The sequence below is a fragment of the Acinonyx jubatus genome, chromosome B1 (genome assembly GCF_027475565.1).
Source record: "Acinonyx jubatus isolate Ajub_Pintada_27869175 chromosome B1, VMU_Ajub_asm_v1.0, whole genome shotgun sequence".
NCBI lineage: Eukaryota > Metazoa > Chordata > Mammalia > Carnivora > Felidae > Acinonyx > Acinonyx jubatus.
This window is the reverse complement of record NC_069382.1, coordinates 107,473-127,994: the sequence shown is the minus strand read 5'-3', so window position 1 is coordinate 127,994 and position 20,522 is coordinate 107,473. Positions and strand designations below refer to the sequence as shown.

At 43.7% G+C, this 20,522-nt stretch overlaps 1 protein-coding gene across 9 annotated transcripts in view; it reads right to left on the bottom strand.

The window, feature by feature from the left end:
- The window catches only part of FBXO25 (F-box protein 25), a 51,720-nt gene extending 35,002 nt beyond the window's left edge, over positions 1-16,718 (bottom strand). For 4 of the 9 annotated variants that reach the window (XM_053216200.1, XM_053216199.1, XM_053216201.1 and 1 more), the window contains exons 1-2: positions 16,586-16,718; positions 6,047-6,188 (exon numbers count right to left, since the gene is read on the bottom strand). In XM_053216200.1, the coding sequence (XP_053072175.1) occupies positions 6,047-6,180 (134 nt within the window). In that variant the 5' untranslated portion in view covers positions 6,181-6,188; positions 16,586-16,718. The remainder of the gene's footprint in view (positions 1-6,046; positions 6,189-16,585) is intronic. The other 5 variants (XM_053216197.1, XM_053216203.1, XM_053216204.1 and 2 more) reach the window with 2 other exon arrangements.
- Positions 16,719-20,522: the final 3,804 nt, after the last annotated feature.

The window sequence follows — 20,522 nt, the reverse complement described above, 5'->3', positions numbered from 1 at the left end:
AGACGTGTGCACCCGTATAGTCAGTGCAGCATTACTTACAACAGCCAAGACATGGAAGCAGCCTGAGTGTCCACTGACTGAAGATGATGTGTGCACGTGTACACATATACACGTACATACATGCGCATATGCACATACACAATGGAATATCATTCAGCCATAAAAAAGAAATCCGGCCATTTGTGACAACAAAAAAAAAAATAAAAAATAAAGTCCTGCTCCAACAAAACCAAACTCAGGTATTGTGGAGCCTGAAGCTCATAAAAATTTAGGAATCTTAAGAAAAAGAAAATATTTATGTTAAATTTTAAAAACATAATCACGAAATACACATTCTGAAACGGTCACAAATACTACAAAACAAACACAAAAACAAAACACATTCCAACTACATCCGCTAGATTAAATGATAAAAACCAAACTCCAGCTGGCATTCACCAAAGGGGAACCTTCTTACTGTCAGAAGCAGGAAAACGTAGGCCTGATCCTACTGAGGGCTCACACAAGGTCACAAGGACCTGTCTTTCAGCTCCGCTGCCAGCGGGGACAGCTCTGCTCCCCAACTCCACGGGGTCGCCAACTCCTAGCACCTCGGCTCCCATCATCACAATGCTGAGTCTAGCAAGTGGGGGTTGGGACTTCACCAAGAGCTCAAACAGTCCAGAACCCACACCTTCTGGCTGCGCCTGGCTGAAGCCAGTCACTATGCCAGGACACAGTATGTGCTGGCTGCTCAGCCGTGCTCACCTAATCCACAATATACAAACATCTGTCGTGTTTCCATATATTAATAACAAGATACCAAAAGGAAAAATTAAGACAGCAATCCCAATTATAATTGCACCGAAAAGAATATCTAAGAACAAATTTAATCGAGGAGGTCAAAGACACGTATGCTGAAAACTAAAGGACACTAAAAAAAAAAAAAAAAAAAATACAAAAACTGAAGAAGACACAAATAAATGGAAAGACATGCTGTGTTCACAGACTGAAAGAACTAATATTGTTAGCATGTCCACACTACCCAAAACAATCTACCGATTCAACACAATCCCTATCGAAAGTCCAAAGGCACATTTCACAGAAGCAGAACAAATAACCCTAACATATATGGAACCATAAAAGATTGTGAATAGCCAAAGCTATCCTGAGAAAGAAAAACAAAGCTGGGGGCATCATATACCCCGATTTCAAACTATATCACAAAGCTGTAATACTCAATACAGCATTGGCATAAAAGGCATGCAAATGAACAGAGTGTGCAGAAATGAACCCTCATATACGTGGTCAATTAATTCAGAACGATGGAGTCAAGAGTGAGGAAAGAAGAGGCTCCTTAGTAAATGGTGTTGGGGAAGTGGACACCTTCATGCAAAAGAAGGGTACTGGATCACTACCTTACCCCCGCAAGATTAAGTCACAATGGATTAAAGACTTGAACGTAAGACCCGAAACCATAAAACTCCTGGAAGAAAACATAGGGGTGAGCTCCTGGATATTCACCAGTCTGGGTGACGATTTTTAATCTGACACCAAAAGCACGGGCAACAAAAGCAAAAATAAACAAGTGGAACACATCAAACTAAAAAGCTGTACATAGGGGTGCCCAGGAGGCTCAGTCAGTTGAGCATCTGACTCTTGATTTTGGCTCAAGTCATGATCCCTCAGTCATGGGATCGAGTGTGCAACCTGCTTAAGACTCTTTCCCTGGGGCGCCTGGTGGCTCAGTTGGTTAAGTATGACTTCAAGCACCAGAGGATCTCCTGAATTCTCTATCCATCTTCGTGATCAGAGACCCATTTTGCATTCTCGTAGGGGAACCAAAAATACGGCCTCTTTCCTTTTTCCTTGGCGGGGGACCCACAACTGAACTGGTATTTTCAGTAGAGTTGACAATACTTTCTGTGGAGCCCCAAATTTACGATGCCCGCCACTGCTATGTCCACTGAGAAGCAAATGACCAAAATAAACCTTAAATTATTGAAACTGGGATTTGAAACAACGTTCAATGAGATGTCAATAAAAATAATGCAATGAAAAGGTTTAATAAACTAAACGCAAAGGGAGAAGATGCTAGAAATGTCACTGTTAAGGCAGAGCTAAGCCCCACATAGCTGCCCCCCACCACCACCACCACACTTCAGCCTCACAGGAGCACTGCCTTCTCTCAGCAGCCTCCTCAGAGCCTGCAGCTACTAAGCACGGTGCAGTCTGATGGGAAAGGCTACCAATTCTCAAAAACACAGTATCCGGACCCTCCTCTGCAGTACCTTCCTTTGCAAAAATCCTACAAGATCTGTCACCAAATGTCACACTGAGTAGCAACAACACCCTGATGGGGGGACCGAGCCAGATGAGGACTTAGTATGGTTCTCCCCAAGCCAAAGGCTCACGGTGTATCTGGGGGCTGCTCCCTTTTCTCCTCATCCAGTCTGTTGCCTACTATCTTGTTGACCATGTTCCCCACCATCCGACTGCACGGACACTGCCCCTGGGCACATGCGCTTCCTCCCTCCACTAGAATCCCGAACTGGGTATCCCGTCGTCACTGTGTGGCCCAGCCCACCCACCCTCTCTTGTGCATCTACAGGGGAGTGAAGAAACCTCCCCAGGAGGGTGCAAGATGAAGTACCCACGTATCAAACCGTGCTCTGCCGTACAAGACTCTGTACGCTCCACACATCTTTTAAGGGAAGGATGGGGCATGCAAAATAGAGGTGAATGTTCACTCCATCATCAACCTCCACAGTATCACGAATGTTGCTTGAAAAAGCAGCTTAGTCAGGATTCAAAGTATGAACGGATCAGCCCTACCTGAATTAACCCTGTTGAACCATGTAATTTCTTACCTACATGCTCAACTTTTAATCCTAAAATGAGGCAAAAGAAAGCAAGGGGATATTTAAAGGTCTTGTATTCTCATGCCCATTATAAAACATTTGACAAAGCTGGTTAGAATCTTGAGTGTGTAAATTATTTTTACTAGCTTTAGAAAGGCCATCTTCAACCAAAGAATTGGGAATGCTGTTTCTCACAGACATTCAGAGGAAGAGGTAATTTTCCTCAGCAATTTGAAATGGTGGTTACATATGGTTTTATTTTCTGCACATTTTAGTTCGAAGTTAAATTGCTTTTTCTTCCAGGGTAATTAAAATATCAGACACTGGCTACATAGTTCTGGGTCATCTGTGGCCTCTCTCCATAGGTTAGGATATGCATTTTTTGTGGAAATAGGCAAAAGGAGGAGAACAACAAAGAAAAAAGAGTGGGGAAAAGGGCAACCAGAAGGTGTAAAGGACAGACAGTTAACTCATTCCGCCTTCACTTCACCCAACGAATAAAGCCCTGTCTCAATAAGCACGACTGAATAGGTTTCGATGGCACAGAGAAGCATCGGTCAGCAAAGCTTACTATTTCAAAGGATTTTTAAATGAAGTTTGAAAGGGAGTGGGTGAGGGGAGAGTTTACAGGGAAGAGGGTGAGGGAGACAGGTGGAAACAGAGTTTATCATGTAAAGAAAACATAGCTTGAGTGGATTTTCGCTAATTTTGTGTGTATACAGAAAAATGTGTGGGAATGTGTGGGGAAAAATACACAAGGAAGAAAAGACAAACTCATGCAAATTCCTTAGAGTAGAAGTGGCAGTAACATCGTATTTCACACCTGACAGCTTTTTCAGTCTGACATTTCCCAAACTCTTTATCCATCCTCAAATGGTGACTTCTGGAGTCTCCACGTTTAACAGTAGGTCATGAGGAGTCCATGCAGACATCAACCATTTCCACATGTATTCAACCAACCTTGTATTTAAATAATTTGCTACGAAAACTGGAAGACAAAAAATAACTGAAAATTCACAGCTGTGTGACATTATCTAAGACTGATAGCATGCATAATTACCAATCTTATATAAAATTTACATTCATCAATATTAAATAAAATTCAGAATGGAAGAGAAATGCCACAATATATACATGTTATCTTTACTATAATTATAATCTGAAATATATCCTATAATTTGAATATAGTCAAATACTACAAACCAGTCTCTAATCTAAAGCACTACATTTCTGTCAGAAAATCAGACAGGCTGAAGTAAAAAAAAAACTATTGGGACTACATCAAAATAAAAAGCTTCTCTACGGCAAAGGAAACAATCAGCAAAACTAAAAGACAACATACAGAACAAGAAAAGATAATTGCAAATGACATATCCGATAAAGGGTTAGTATCCAAAATACATAAAGAACTTATACAACTCCCCAAAAAACAATTAAAAAATGGGCAGAAAACGTTTCTCCAAAGAAAGCATACAAATGACCCACAGACACATGAAAAGATGCTCAACATCGCTCATCATCAGAAAAATGCAAATCAAAACCACAATGAGCTATCACCTCACACACCTGTCAGAACAGTTAAAATCAACAACACCAGAAAGAACAAGTGCTGGTTAAGGATGCAGAGAAAGGGGAGCCCTCGTGCACTGCTGCTGGGAAGGAAAACTGGTGCAGCCACTCTGGAAAACGCTATGGAGGTTCCTCAAAAAGTTAAAAATAGAACTACCCTACAACCCAGCAATTGCATTACTGGGTATTTACCCAAAAAATATAAAAGCACTAACTCACAGGGATACACGCACCCTTTGTTTACGGTAGCATTAGTTACGAGAGCCAAGATATGGAAGCAGCCCAAGTGTCCACTGACCAATGGATGGATGGAGAAGTGGTGTATACACAACGGAATATCACTCAGCCATAAAAAGAATGAAATCTTGCCATTTTCAATGACGTGGATGGAGCCAGAGTACATTATGCTGAGCGAAATAAGTCAAAGACAAATACCAAATGACTTCATTCGCATGTGGAATTTAAGAAACAAAGATGAGCAAGGGGAAAAAAAAGTGGCAAAGCTAACAAACAGACTCTTAACTATAAAGAACAAACTCATGGTCACCAGAGGGGGAGAGAGGTGGGCAATGGGTGAAATAGGGGATAGGGATTAATGAGTACACGTCTCATGATGAAAAAAATAATAAAATGATTTCTTAAAAATGAAAATCAGATGTCCTCCCTGTTAAAAATACAGAGTTGGTAATTATGCAAATGCAAAATTAAAATATACAGTGAAACTGAGGTGGCTGGGTGACTCGGTTGGTTGAGTGTCCGAATTCAGCTCAGGTCATGATCTTGCGGTTTATGGGTTCGAGCCCGGCATCGGGCTCTGTGCGGACATCTCAGAGCCTGGAGCCTGCTTTGGATTGTGTCTCCCTCTCTCCCTGCCCCTCCCCCACTCACGCTCTGTCTCTGTCTCTCAAAAACAAACATTAAAAACAATTTTTAAAAAATATATACAGTAAAATCAATTACTAGATCCGTAACACCTTGAAGGAAGAAGCCCTGAGATCTTCCTAATCCTTCGGATGTTCAAATAGCATTTGTGGTAGAGACTGCCAGTCACCATCCCCGCTTCCGTGTTCACACCATCTCTGAGGTTTATCTGAACACACAGCTGTGCATCAGAGAGACCACGCCCCCTATTTCCCATGCATCTCATGCTCCAGCCAAGATGTGAGCAAATGTGACACACGTGTCCTGCTCCTCTCCTGCCCTGCTGACTGGACCGTGGGCGATACGCCCCCTTCGACTGTGCAGAAGGGCCAGCAGAACACCAGCACAGAATGTCTTTCCATCCCTGAGCAGAGTCACTACACCAACTCAGGATTTCCAGGGAGAGAAACAGACTTCCTGTCTTGTGCAAGCCACTGTCATCAGGAGTCTCGGATGCATGCTGCCAAGACCGTATCTTCATTTCCTGAGCTCCTCAGCTATAATGTGGGGTCGATGGTAATCCCGTTTCCTCAGATTACTGTAAAGGTTACCTGTTTTACATAGAAGAGAACAGCACCTGTTGGTGGGCACTACACAGTCTACTGTGTGTCTGGGCAAACTCAGCCAGAGTACAAGTTATGGAGCTTTTCTGGGACTTCAAAAATAGAAACCATAAATGTTAGGCAGGCAGATGGCGTGGTTCTGCTATAACTTACATGCTGTGACTCAGGTTGCGCTGGTTATTCTCTCTCTCAAGTTCCCGACTCCAGGATTCACATCTCTTCCATCCATCTTCTGTTTTAATCCAGCTCCATCCAGGAGATCTCCAGTCCTGACCCAAAAATGGCATAGTTCCCCCTGTAAAAGAATTTATGTTAAGAATTTATGTAATTAGCAAGTTTCCTTTCATTCAGAACATTTGTTTTAATGTTTATTTTTGAGAAAGAGAACGTGTGCACACACACGTGTGCACAAGTGGGGGAGGGGCAGAGAGCAAGAGAGACAGAATCAGAGGCAGGATCCAGGCTCTGAGCTGTCAATGCGGGGCTCGAACCCACGAACTGTGAGATCATGACCTGAAGCTGAAGTCAGATGCTCAACCAACTGAGCCACCCAGGTGCCCCTCATTTTAAAAAAATGTTTATTTTGAAAGAGCAGAGGGGAGGGACAGAGAGAGAGAGAAAGAGAGAATCCCAAGCAGGCTTTGTGCTGTGTAACACAGGGCTTGATGTCACAAATCAAAGATCATGACTTGAGTTGATACGAAGAGTCAGGATGCTTGACTAACTTGAGCCACCCAGGCGCCCTGAGAACATTCATTGATTCTAAAGAATAAAGCTCTTAATATTTAAATGTCTGCATGTGCCTTAAATGCTGGCTAGACACGGGCGAGCAAAGAGGACACAGTACCTCAGTTGCACCAAAATGATAAGAAGGGCTACGTACTGGTGGATGCACTAGCCCAACATTGCATCTGTCAGGAAAGGTTTACCTGAGGGGCCATCTCAGCTGGGACCTGGAGAACAAGTAGGAGTCAAGGAGTGAGGAAGAACGGGAGCATTACAGCAAACAGAAAAACTCTGTCCACCAGAATTAGAAGCAACGTAACACGAGACATATTTGTGTTCAGTGCTGTATGTGCGTCAACCTGGTTGCAGCTCACAGTAGGACAGCAAGCATAGGGAGCTGTGAGAAGGGAGACTGGAGCAGTGCCCAAGTCAGAGGACTGGACTTTCCTGCAAGGGCAGCGAGGGGCCAAGAAAGGAACTTCCGCAGGTACACGATTCGATTAGACCCAAGTGTTACAAAAGCCTCAGGGTCCCACTGTGAGGACAGAGCTCGGGGGACACGTGGCGGGAAGAAGAGTTAGGACTGGCAGCTATGGAATACAAGCCTTTACGAGGTGCAAGAGTAGGGCTGCAGAAGACACAGATGCTAGAAGCACTTAGGAGGCAGGGTCACCAGCAATCAAGGCCTTGTTTGTCTTGCTCTCTGACGCTAAGAGACCAGCTACCACACGCTCAGCTATGCCCGGGAGAGGCCCGTGGGGCACGGAGCAACCCCAGGCTGGCTGCACGTGTGAGGGGAAGTCAGAGAGAGATTTGAGTTTGTTGAACCTGCCTCTGAGATAAGGAATAAAGAAAGAAGAGACGTTAATTTCAGTTTTGGACAGGCCTGTCAGATCTACTGAGTCCGTGGCGACAGGACAGCACTCTACTAGAATCCGCGTATAAGGACCCAGGTATAAAAATCATGACCTTCAGGGCACCTCGGTGGCTCAGTCGGTTAAGTGTCCGACTCCTGGTTTCGGCTCAAGTCATGATTCCACAGTTCATAAGTTTGAGTCCCACACTGGGCTCTATGCTGACAGCATGGAGCCTGCTTGGGATTCTCTCTCTTTCTGCCCCTCCCCTGCTGGCTCTCTCAAAATAAATAACTTTATAACTTGGTGACAAAAAGAGCTCAAATACTAGCTCTTCCATTGCCCGGACTTGCCTTCCTGTGGCTCAGTGCTTCTCAACCCTCACTGTGCATTAACCTGACAGTCTTAGAAGCTTTATAGAAAATACAAGTGCTTGGCTTCATTCCAGACAATTAAATACAAGTATTTGTGCGTGACAGGTAAGTGCATTTTTTTTTAACAATGCCAGGCACGCAAGGGAGCTCAACAAACACTGAATGGACGCATATACAGATCCATCGCTCAGAAGAGACAATAAGGCTGGAGAACACAATAGGAAAACCGTCAGCATTCAGGTAGTCATCAAAGCCATAGGAATAATACCTATGGAATGATACCTAGGGATGTTTCCCCCACAGAGAGTAACAGTGGGAAAAAAACAGAGGCAAGGGAAAAACTCTAAGGGACAGTGACATTTAAGAGACAAGCAGATAAAGATGAGCCAAGAAAGGAAATTGAAAAGGAAGAGCCTAAGAGGTAGGCGGTAGGGAGCAGGAAGTCAAGAGAAGAATGTATTTCAAATGACTGGCAGAAAGGAAAACATTATTAACAAGCTAGTATGGTAAATATTCAAAAGTGTATATTGAATTTAGCTACAAAAACATAACTGAGAGATCAACCAAAAATAGTTTCAATAGAATAATGTATTATACTAATCTCAGGTCCAAAGTAGACTTGGAGCATTTCTCTAATGTACAGTATTTCTAACACAGAGTACCTGAGTGATAAAAGTTTTTCAAATATAATCTCCCAACTATATTATAACTAACAAAAAACAGGCTACTAGATAGACTTTGATACTGCCTTAGAAGAGACAAAAAAGGAAAGTCCAAGTCTTCAGCAACATTGCTGGGTCAATTCTACATGCTCATTTCCCTAAATGGCATATGAAATGTTCTTGTATACCAAGAGGATCTCAAAACCCCACTCAACTTGAGTTTCCAGCAAGAACACATCTTTTATAGTCACACATTCATTCACTTAAATTCTTACTTTAGACTTAAATATCCCTATTTAAATACCAGCACTATTTTGGTAAGCATCATCTTGCAGACTTGTTTCAAGCTACCAACTACCCTAAAATGCAAAAGCTACCACCCATGTCTAGTCAATTCAGTTAACTAGAATCATCTCCAATAGTATACAATGATTTTCTAAATTTTCATGAAGCTTCAGATATAGTCCAGAGAACACTCCTAACCCAAGAAGGCAAGATGCTCTGAAACAGTTTAGTCTCATAAGACACACACGAGGGAACAATGTGTACGAGGACCATCTCTGAGATCTCTCGTTATCACAGATTTGGAAAAAATCCGTGTTTAAAAAAACTGGCAACCATACAGAATACTGCTAAACAGACCAAATATAGGGGTGCCTGGGTGGCTCAGTCGGCTCAGGTCATGATCTCACAGTTTGTGAGTTCAAGCCCCACATCAGGCTCTGTGCACAGAGCCTGCTTCAGATCCTCTGTCCCCCACCCCCTCTCTGCCCTTACCCCACTCTTTCTTTCAAAAGTAAACATTTAAAAAAATAAATAAATGGGAGCATCTGGGTCCTGCTTCAGATTCTGGGTCCTGCTTCAGATCCTGTGTCTCCCTCTCTCTTGCCCCTTCCCCACTCACACGCACACGCTCTCTCTCTTAAAAACAAATAAACATTAAAAAATAAATTAAAAAGACAATGCAAGTGAGAAAACACACAATGTATGGAAATATATTTTAAAAACATAAAAAAATGTGTATGTATGTACTGAGTGAGAGAATAACTAAAAGAAATTCAAAGTAAAGAGGTCCATCTAGGACCTCTGAAGAAAAACTAGGACATGATCTTGGCCTAAAGCCCATGGTTAGATCTTAAGTGGAGAGACTAGGGAAAAATACCAATCCCAGAAATGGTGGGCAAAAAGAAACGAAGATGGGAATACAAGTGACACCTTTCAGAATAGTGAACAGAACAGGTCGGCTAGGAGAGAAATCTTCGGGAAGGCTGGTAGGTAGGGTGGAAGGTGTTCAGAAGCCTTGAATATCAAAGGTGTTTAGGCTTTATTCTCCAAATAAAAGTTTTTGGGCAATGTGGTGATGTGAGCAGTGTTGTTCTGAGAATGATCTGCCTGGGTCTGTGGAGAAGACGGAACGGGAGGGTGGAGGCGGAAAGCACAAGTAATCAAGCAAGAGACAGCTCTGCCGACACCTCCACTAACACACTTTCTTAAAAGATGATGACGCACGTTGTACTTGTCTAGTCAGGCACTAGGCCCACTCACCACTTAATACACTTCTATTCAGGCCTCAAAAGCAACTTCTATGACGTTTAACCAAAATTTTCAGTGTAAAGAGTCAGCTTAGTATTTCAAGTAAGATAATCAACTCTTTTGCAACTACCTCTGTGAGCAATGAATGGTTAGCCTGAATATTTCACATGTAGGTGTTTGTACTTACAGGGATTGGAAGGAATGAAATGCAGCTACATAAAAAACAGTACATTTCTGGGGCGCCTGGGTGGCTCAGTCGGTTGAGCGGCAGACTTCGGCTCACATCATGATCTCGTGGTTCATGAGTTCAAGCCCTACATCGGGCTCACTGCTGACAGTGTGGAGCCTGCTTCAGATTCCCTGTCCCTCTCTCTGCCCCTCCTCCACTGGTGCTTTCTCAAAAATAAAACATTTTTAAAAAATAGTACATTTCCAAGGTTTTTATTTTCAACACCGAGGAAAAGATTTGTTCTGCTGTAGACATGAGGATTCCAGAGATTTGACATATTATCTTCTTTGGGTCACAATGAAGCTTCATTTTAAGGTGTAATCCTATACAGTTCATGAACTAAAGCAGACTCTGGAAGAAGACTTATTAGAAACAAAAAGCCATCAGGGAAAAGCAAGAAGCAAAATGGACAAGAAGCAATGTGAAAGGTCTGGTGCCAAATTTTCAAAAATACTCCCAACCTGAGCCATCTAAATTTGCAGATCAGAACTACTACTAAACTTCTGGAATGATGAACCCATCACTTTTGACGGAAATATATTTATCTGTCTTGCTAAAGACCTGAATTGCTACACCTTAATAAATTTTAACTACAATCACATTTGTTTTGAAAAATTTCAAACACAAAAATAAAAGCAAAACTTACTCCTGAAAATTATTAAGCACGTAAGAGCAGCTACTCAGAGGCGGCTACTCTGTCGTGAAGTAGCTGGTACAATTTGAAATTTTATGCACAGGTCATGCTAACGGATGTCAGAGAGCATAGGGGCTGAACCCTCAAAAATCTTCACTTCATCCCTATTGCACACAGCAGGGCGTGCGGGTGGAAACTCCCAACATGGGAGGCAGGTCAAACCCAGAAAGGTCTTCCTCCAAGCATTTTCCTTTTCTTAACTAATGATACAATAGCAATGTGTATTAGATCTTAGTGTGAGTTAGGCATTCCTATGGATCAACTTACCTGTATTATCTCAGCCCTCACACTGCCCTAAAAGATAGAAAATGTTGCCATCCCCCCTTTTACAGGCTTAATTCTCCATTTTACAGATGAAGAAACTGAGGCACAACATCTGGCAGAGCTGGGAGTTACATTCCTACAGTTTCATTCCACGGTCTATGCTCTATGCCTGCATGTTTATAAAAAAGTTTTTTTTAATGTTTATTTTTTTTTTTATTTTTTTTTTCAACGTTTATTTATTTTTGGGACAGAGAGAGACAGAGCATGAACGGGGGAGGGGCAGAGAGAGAGGGAGACACAGAATCGGAAACAGGCTCCAGGCTCTGAGCCATCAGCCCAGAGCCTGACTCGGGGCTCGAACTCACAGACCACGAGATCGTGACCTGGCTGAAGTCGGACGCTTAACCGACTGCGCCACCCAGGCGCCCCTAATGTTTATTTATTTTTGAGAGAGAGAGAGAGAGAGAGAGAGAGAGCGCGCGCGCGCATGCACGCGCGCGAGCAGGGGAGGGGCAGAGAGAGAGGAAGACACAGAATCCAAAGCAGGCTTCAGGCTCTGAGCTGTCAGCACACAGCCCAACGCAGGGCTCAAACTCACAAACCATGAGATCATGACCTGAGCTGAAGCCGGACGCTCAACCGACTGAGCCACCAAGCACCCCATATCCCTGCACATTTGTAACAGCAATTCATGAGCACCCTGTGAAAACAAAGGTCATAAAACTGTGTTTTTTCCTTTGGTTTTTTTTTTTGTTTTTTTTTTTTACTGTTACCTTATATAGATCATATCTGATGCTGTATGCAAAAGTAATGACTGATCTAAATATAAAAACACTCAGGAAAACATACCAGCCTTGTAAAAGGCTACATGTACTTCACTGTTTGCCTTAAGTTAGGTGAAAAGGAACCACAGGAATGGGTACTCACAGCCCTTATTAAGTTCATCCCCCAGACAGTGAAAGCTGTTCTGTGCAGAGCTCAAGGCAATGCTACACATACTATACTCAGATAAGAAAATCACAGATAATAGCAAGGCAGTTCCACAGTCAAGGAAAACAGCTGGCAAACGAGTTTCTTTTCCCCTTATTTCTTATGTCTTAACATAAATTTTGAGTAACTTCCATTGTTCTGCGTCAAGAAAGACTGGTCCTCAACTTCACAAGCACTTTATCTCTTTCACTACTTTCTTATTCTTACAAGATTTCCAAGTAATTTAGAGCCAAACATGAACACAGCTTATAAGCATGGAAGAACTTGATGCCGAAAGAACCTCAAGAGATGGTGAGTGGTGGATTGAGAATCAGATATGGGATTTACTGTAACAAGGCCTGAGTGAGGATCACAGAGGCTTCCAAGAAACAGAGACCAGGAAATAAAGAGGGAAACTAAAAAGGAAGAGGAGTATGAATTCTTAGGAAAGAATGCGAAAATGTGTATTCTGATTAGGGATGGAGGTTACAGATTTGGAAAAGGCAAGAAATGAGGGTTTCCAGAGAAAAGAACAGATTCTTAAGAACATCCGACTAAAGAATGAATGGGTGAACCAAGAAGTTAAAGAGGAAATTAAAAAGCATATGGAAGTCAATGAAACAACACCACAACCCAAAACCTCTGGGACACAGCAAAGGCGGTCATAAGAGGAAAGTATAGAGCAATCCAGGCCTTCCTAAAGAAGGAAGAAAGATCTCAGATACACAAACTAACCTTATGCCTTAAGGAGCTAGAAAAAGAATAGCAAATAAAACCCAAAACCAGCAGAAGACAGGAAATAATAAAGATTAGAGCAAAAATTAATGCTATCAAAGCCAAAAAAAAAAACAAAACAAAACAAAAAAAAAAACCAGTAGAACAGATCAATGAAACCAGAAGCTGGTTCTTTGAAAGAATTAACAAAATTGATAAACCACTAGCCACTTTGATCAAGAAGAAAAAGGAAAGGACCCAAATAAATAAAATCAAGAATGAAAGAGGAGAGATCACAACCAACACAGCAGAAATAAAAACAATAAGAGAATATTATGAGCAATTATATGCCAATAAAATGGGCAATCTGGAAGAAACAAATTCCCAGAAACATATACACTACCAAAACTGAAACAGGAAGAAATAGAAAATTTGAACAGACCCATAACCAGTAAGGAAATCAAATTAGTAAATCAACAATCTGCCAAAAAACAAGAGTCCAGGGCCGGATGGCTTTCCAGGGGAATTCTACCAAACATTTAAGGAAGAGTTAACATCTATTCTCTTGAAGGTGTTCCAAAAAATAGAAATGGAAGGAAAACTTCCAAACTCTTTCTATGAAGCCAACATTACCTTGATTCCAAAACCAGACAGAGACCCCACTAAAAAGACAATAGACCAATTTCCCTGATGAACATGGATGCAAAAATCCTCAACAAGATATTAGCCAACCAGATCCAACAATACATTAAAAAAATTATTCACCACAACCAAGTGGGATTTCTACCTGGGATGCAGGGCTGGTTCAATATCTGCAAAACAACGCAATTCATCACATCAATAAAAGAAAAGACAAGAACCATATGATCCTCTCAATAGATGCAAAGAAAGCATTTGACAAAATACAGCATCCTTTCTTGATAAAAACCCTCAAGAAAGTAGGGATAGAAGGAGCATACCTTCAGATCACAAAAGCCATGAACAACCCAACACTAATATCATCCTCAATGGGGAAAAACAGAGCTTTCCCCCTAAGGTCAGGAACAAGACAGGGATGTCCACTCTCGCCACTGTTATTCAACATAGTATTGGAAGTCTTAGCCTCTGCAATCAGACAACACAAAGAAATAAAAGGCATCCAAATCAGCCAGAAGGAAGTCAAACTTGCACTCTTCACAGGTGACATGGTACTCTATATGGAAGACGTAAAAGATTCCACCAAAAAACTGCTAGAATTGATTCACGAATTCAGCAAAGTTGCAGGATATAAAATCAACACACAGAAATCAGTTGCATTCCTATACACCAACAATGAAACGACAGAAAGAGAAATGAAGGAATGGATCCCATTTACAGTTGCACAAAAAACCATAAAATACCTAGGAATAAATCCAACCAAAGAGGTGAAAAGTCCATATGCTGAGAACTATAGAAAGCATATGAAAGAAATTAAAGAAGACACAAAAAAATGGAAAAAGATTCCATGCTCCTGGATAGAACAAATATTGTTAAAAGGTCGATACTATCCAAGGCAACCTACATATTCAATGCAATCCCTATCAAAATAACACCAGCATTCTTCATAGAGCTAGAACAAATAATCCTAAAATTTGTATGGAACCAGAAAAGCCCCCGAATAGCCAAAGCAATCTTGAAAAAGAAAACCAAAGCAGGAGGCATCACAATCCCAGACTTCAAGCTATACTACAAAGCCGTCATCATCAAGACAGTATGGGACTGGCACAAGAACAGACACTCAGATCAATGGAACAGAATAGAGAACCCAGAAATGGACCCACAAGCATATGGCCAACTAACCTTTGACAAAGCAGGAAAGAATATTCCATGGAATAAAGACGGTCTCTTCAGCAAGTGGTGCTGGGAACACTGGACAGCGACATGCAGAAGAATGAACCTGGACCACTTCCTTACACCACACACAAAAATAAACTCAAAATGGATGAAAGACCTCAATGTCAGACAGGAAGCCATCAAAATCCTCAAGGAGAAAGCAGGCAAAAACCTCTTTGATCTTGGCCACAGCAACTCCTTACTCAACACGTCTCCAGAGGCAAGGGAAACAAAAGCAAAAATGAACTACTGGAACCTCATCAAAATAAAAAGCTTCTGCACAGTGAAGGAAACAATCAGCAAAACTAAAAGGCAACCGACAGAATGGGAAGAGATTTTGCAAATGACATATCAGATAAAGGGTTAGTATCCAAAATCTACAAAGAACTTCTCAAACTCAGCATCCAGAGAACAAACAATCCTGGGAAGAAACGGGCAAAAGACATGAATAGACACTTCTCCAAAGAAGACATCCAGATGGCCAACCGACACATGAAAAAAATGCTCAACATCACTCATCATCAGGGAAATACAAATCAAAACCACAAGGAGATACCAGCTGACACCTGTCAGAATGGCTAACATTAACAACTCAGGCAACAACACATGTTGGTGAGGATGTGGAAAGAGGATCTCTTTTGCATTGCTGGTGGGAATGCAAGCTGGTGCAGCCACTCTGGAAAACAGTATGGAGGTTTCTCAAAAAACTAAAAATAGAACTACCCTACAACCCAGCAATTGCACTACTAGGCATTTATCCAAGGGATCCAGGTGTGCTGTTTCAAAGGGACACATGCACCCCCATGTTCAGAGCAGCACTATCAACAATAGCCAAAGTATGGAAAGAGCCCAGATGTCCATTGATAGATGAATGGATAAAGAAGATGTGGTAGATATATACAATGGAGTATTACCCGACAATCAAAAAGAATGAAATCTTGCCATTTGCAACTATGTGGATGGAACTGGAAGGTATTATGCTAAGTTAGAGAAAGACAAAAATCATATGACTTCACTCATATGGACTTTAAGAGACAAAACAGATGAACACAAGGGAAAGGAAAAAAATAAAACAGGGAAGGGGACAAAACAGAAGAGACTCATAAATATGGAGAACAAATTGAGGGCTGCTGGAAGGTTCGTGGGAGGGGGGATGGGCTAAATGGGTAAGGGGCACTACAGAATCTACTCCTGAAATCATTGTTGCACTATATGCTAACTCATTTAGATGTAGTTTTTAAAAAATAAAAAAATAAAACAATTTAAAAAAAAAAAGGAAAGAACGGATTCTTCAGATGCGTGAGTTTTCAGAGTGAGTCTGAATAGGCCCACAGAGAGCAGTGGAATCCAGCAGGAAGGGTCCAAACGGAGTTCACAGTGAAGAGGAGGACGCAAAGCCCAGGCGTCAGCTGAGAGCGCAGGGGGTCAGGCACTGGGAGGATGCCAGAGCCACGGAAGAGGACAGGGGACCGAGGACCGCGCAGCAGGTGCGGCGCGGTGTAGACGAGGGCAGGGGACCCAAGACCGCGCAGCAGGTGCGGTGCGGATAACGAGAGCAGGGAGCAGGGGGTATCTCTGGGAGGAGAGGCTCGGGGCACTGGGCCACCGGCTCCAAGACACGGAGGAGCCCCGGGAACAGCTGAGAAGGCGGGGACGCGGCAGGGGACGCGCAGACCCCGAGGGAGGCGCCCCCAGCGGGGGAGCGCTGGGCGCGGCGGAATCGCGGGTGTGCGGGGTGGGCGGCGGGCAAGGGAGGCCGCGCCGCGCAACGGAGGACCGCCTCTGTTCCCCACCCGGCGCGCCGAGGGTCCCCAACCCTACCTGGCGCGGGGCGGGCTGGGGGGAGGGGGGGATCGCCGTCCCCACCTGGAGCGCAGACGTCCTCGGTCCCCACCTGACGGCCGAGCGGAGGTTTATTGCCGGAAGTCGTCCACCGCCTACTGGGGAGCGCTGACAAGAAGCCCCGCCCCGGGCCGCGCTGATTGGCAGGTGCGGCTCCGCGTGGCCGTGTTGCTACCCGGCTCCCCGAGGCCGAGCCGCGAGCGTGCGCAGTGGGCACCGCCGCCGCCTTTCTGCGCGTGCTCAGTGGGTGCAGCTGGGCTGCAGACCTCCGCGGGCGTGGCGCGGCGTCCCCGCGTGGGAGGGCGCGCGTGCTTCCTGTGCGCGCTCCTGAGGGTGCAGCGGAGAGGGGTTGGGAGGACCGGCTCGCGGAGGGTACCCGGGACCTACCCGCTGTCTGCTCCAGTTTCCAATCGCTGCTCTCCCGGAAACGCCTCAATGTCAGAAATGCACTTTACATTTGCCCCCAGCCTCTGGCGCGCCAGTTACCTTTTGTACTTAAGCTTAAGGCTCAAGCATTTTCCGTTTATAGACGATTTACGGTATTGAGATCTTTCAGGAAGGGTGGAGACGCCCCGGAGGGTCTTCTTGCACCTGTGGGCTTTTCCAATCACTAAACAAGAACGTTGGTGTTGGTGGAAGGGGAGGAAAGAGAAAGGCCGGCGAGTCAGGTGGCTGAGCTGAGTCCCAGCCAGACTTCGGAGGCTTGCAGGCGGCAATGGCTAGTGATGAGCTGTGGCAATGAGTAAGGCTTCACCACCCTGTGCCTCATTTTCCCAGAAGTAAAACAAGAATTAAATGACTTAATAGAAAACACTTGAAACCATGCCTGGCATACAGTGAGCAATAAATAGGTACTTGATTTTAGTATTTGTCTTTATAAAATGTTTTTATATTTGGAACACATTGCAGCAAGCATATACTAGGTATTCAGATCTTGGAAAAATACTTTTGTAAATTATTTGATGTGCTTGTTACAGTAGCATTCTTTGACTATGCAGTTTTAAAATAATGTAAAAGTGATTATGGCCCTGGGCACCTGGGTGACTCAGTCAGTTAAGCTTTGGACTCTTGGTTTCTACTCAGTTCCTGAGTTCCAGACCCGCATCAGGCTCTGGACCGATAGTGTGGACCCTGCTTGGGATTCTCTCTCCCTCTCTCTCCCCACCCCCCCCCCCCAAAAACAAACTTTAAAAAGTGAGTATGGACCGAAGACAGCAATATTGCCCACATGTCCATGGTTCAGAACTGTCACCCTCCTTCCCGTTTCCCTCTCCTGACCCCTCACTCCCTCCCTTTCACAGCTGCAAGTTATTCCATTACCTGGGTATAGCATAGTTTAAAATCTTCTACATGGATGGGCATTAGGTTCTTTCCAATATTTTGCCATTAGAAATAATACCCAATTAATAACTGTATGGTTTTTCTGTTTAAAACTTGTAGAGGCATATTTGCAAGTAAATTACTGTAATTAGGATTGTTGCATCAGGGATAACTGGATATAAAATTTTGGTAGATATTGCCAGGCCAAAACCCATTACCACCATGGAGGCCATAAGAACAGTATTAAGTTTAGCCTAATTTGCCAACACCCACGTAACTCCTTGTGAAGGAATCCCACTGGTGGGCTGACAGAAGGCAAAGTAACTGGAATCCACGGAGTACAAGGTGGAGTCCCCACACAGTAACAGCAGGAGAGGCCACAGAGAAGTTCAGATTCATTCTGGTCCACAGATATCTCTGACAGCACACTTTGCTCCCATCATTTACTCTATGCTCACAGAAGATAAACGTGCACTGCCCTCTGGAAAGTCCACCAGTGGAGAAGAAAACAGGAGAAGGGCAAGGAATATTGCTTCTAGGAAGTTGAGGTGTGGCTGGGGATCGTGGAAGAGTCACCCAGGGGGTGGAAGCTCAGTGTGGGGAAATCATACCCTGAGAAGAGGTGCCTACTTCCCCAAGACTGCACAGGCATTCAATTTATCCAACAAGTTTATCTATTTGGGTGAGGGAAAACATCAAATTTCTCTTCTTTAAAATAACCCAATTCTGATAACATGTAAGGATTTGGGAACATTTAAGCTCATTGCAGTTTCTCCCCGAAGTTGGGGTCTCTCCTAGCAGAGAGCTGGGGCAGCCACTGGTCACAGGCAGTGCTGGGTGCCTCCATACCTCACTGGGCAGTGGGGTGATGGGCCAACACACTGACGCCCCTGCTTCTGGAAGTACACTACACAGCCATCTCCCTGACCTCCCCAAATGCTGCTCAGAACAGGGTGAGCATCCCTGATCCTCTTGGCACAAGCTTGACTTAGTCCCCGCAAGACTCAGGGAATGGTCTTTCTTCTTGTTCTACCCTCTCGGGAACACTCATTTTGTGGAGTCTTCATGCAACATTTAGAGACTAATTCAGCTTTCTACAGTATACCGAGGGAAGGTACACCAAACCAAATCACCAAAACAAAACCCTCTAACCTTGATAGAGAACCAGTAGGGGAAAATATAAATTAGTGTCTCCAGTGTGTGGTTGTGCAGGCTACATGCTAGGTGCCGTGAGAGATGCTGCGAATACAAATGAACTCAGTTGTCAAGAGTTCACAACTTAATGCAGATATAGGGGTGGCAAATACACAGAAAATGGAGGATGAGGGCTACAAGGAGGTACAAAATGACAAGGACACCCAGGGGCAAGAACAACCCCCTCTGACAGAGATGCCTCCAGGAAGGCACTGGAAGGTCACACGGACTGTGAACTTCAGAAGCCAATGGGCAGCAGCAGTGAGGCGGGAGACAGGGTGGGGCAATCTTTTTGTTTGCGTATTTGTTTCAAATTTCCTCTTGGTGTTGAGTCTCCCTATACTTCAGATAGGGGTTAGAGTAGAATTTTAGGGTTGTAAACTACGTTGGTGGCCAGGAATGCATGGGACAGGTGAGACATCAGAACAGGGAGGCTCATGTGAAGAAAACAGCCGCTCACGGGGGTCTCCTCCACTGACTTCTGAAACTCTACTTGACCAACAAAACGTATCTCCAGCAGGATTCATCCTGGAAGTAGCCAGCTTGCAGCCCCACAACACAGTGTTCAGGTCTGAAAACTTTTCTGTTCAGCCCAGCACAAAGCCACAGCCGGGCTGACCCCACTGCCCAACTGAGCATCATAGCAGAACTGGAACACACACTTTGGAGTTCAACAGACTTGGGACAATCGTGTGGACGCCTAGATATGCAATTTGGGGCAAGCAACTTAACCTCCGGAGCCTTGGTTTCTCACCTGGAAATGAAGGTACTGGTATCTACCTCTCAGGCTATTAGGAATGTTAAATGTATTAATATTCGTCTCCACTCATCCAGCAAACTTTACTTCCCTCTACCTTTCCTGCACGTGTTAGGCAGTGAACCAATCTACATGTAAAAGGTCAGGCTACCAAGACCGTATATTTATCCATATATTTACATTAATACATATGGCCCAGCACATCCTACTCCTAGACATTTATCAAAGATAAAACAGGTTCACAAGAAGCACATGTAGTGTTAGCACCATAGTCATAGCCGTAGTCAGTGGAACATCCTAGAGATCTATCCACAGGAGAGTGTATTAACTGTGGTGTATTCAAACAATGGAATACTACACCCCAATATAAAAAACAATGTAGTACTGATAGATGCAACAAAACAGGTGATTAGCAAGAATATTATCTTAGTGAAAAGAATACAGACACAAAAAAGTATATACTGTATGCTTTACAGGATTCATTCACATGAAATTCTAGAATAGGCAGAAGTAACCTGTGAGGATAGAAACCCCATCAGCAGTGACTTTGGGACTAAGGGAAGTGACAGAGGCAGCTTTCTGGGACTATGGAAATGTTTGGTGTCGTTTGGGGCAAGAATATGAATATGTTAAATCTGATTTCCCA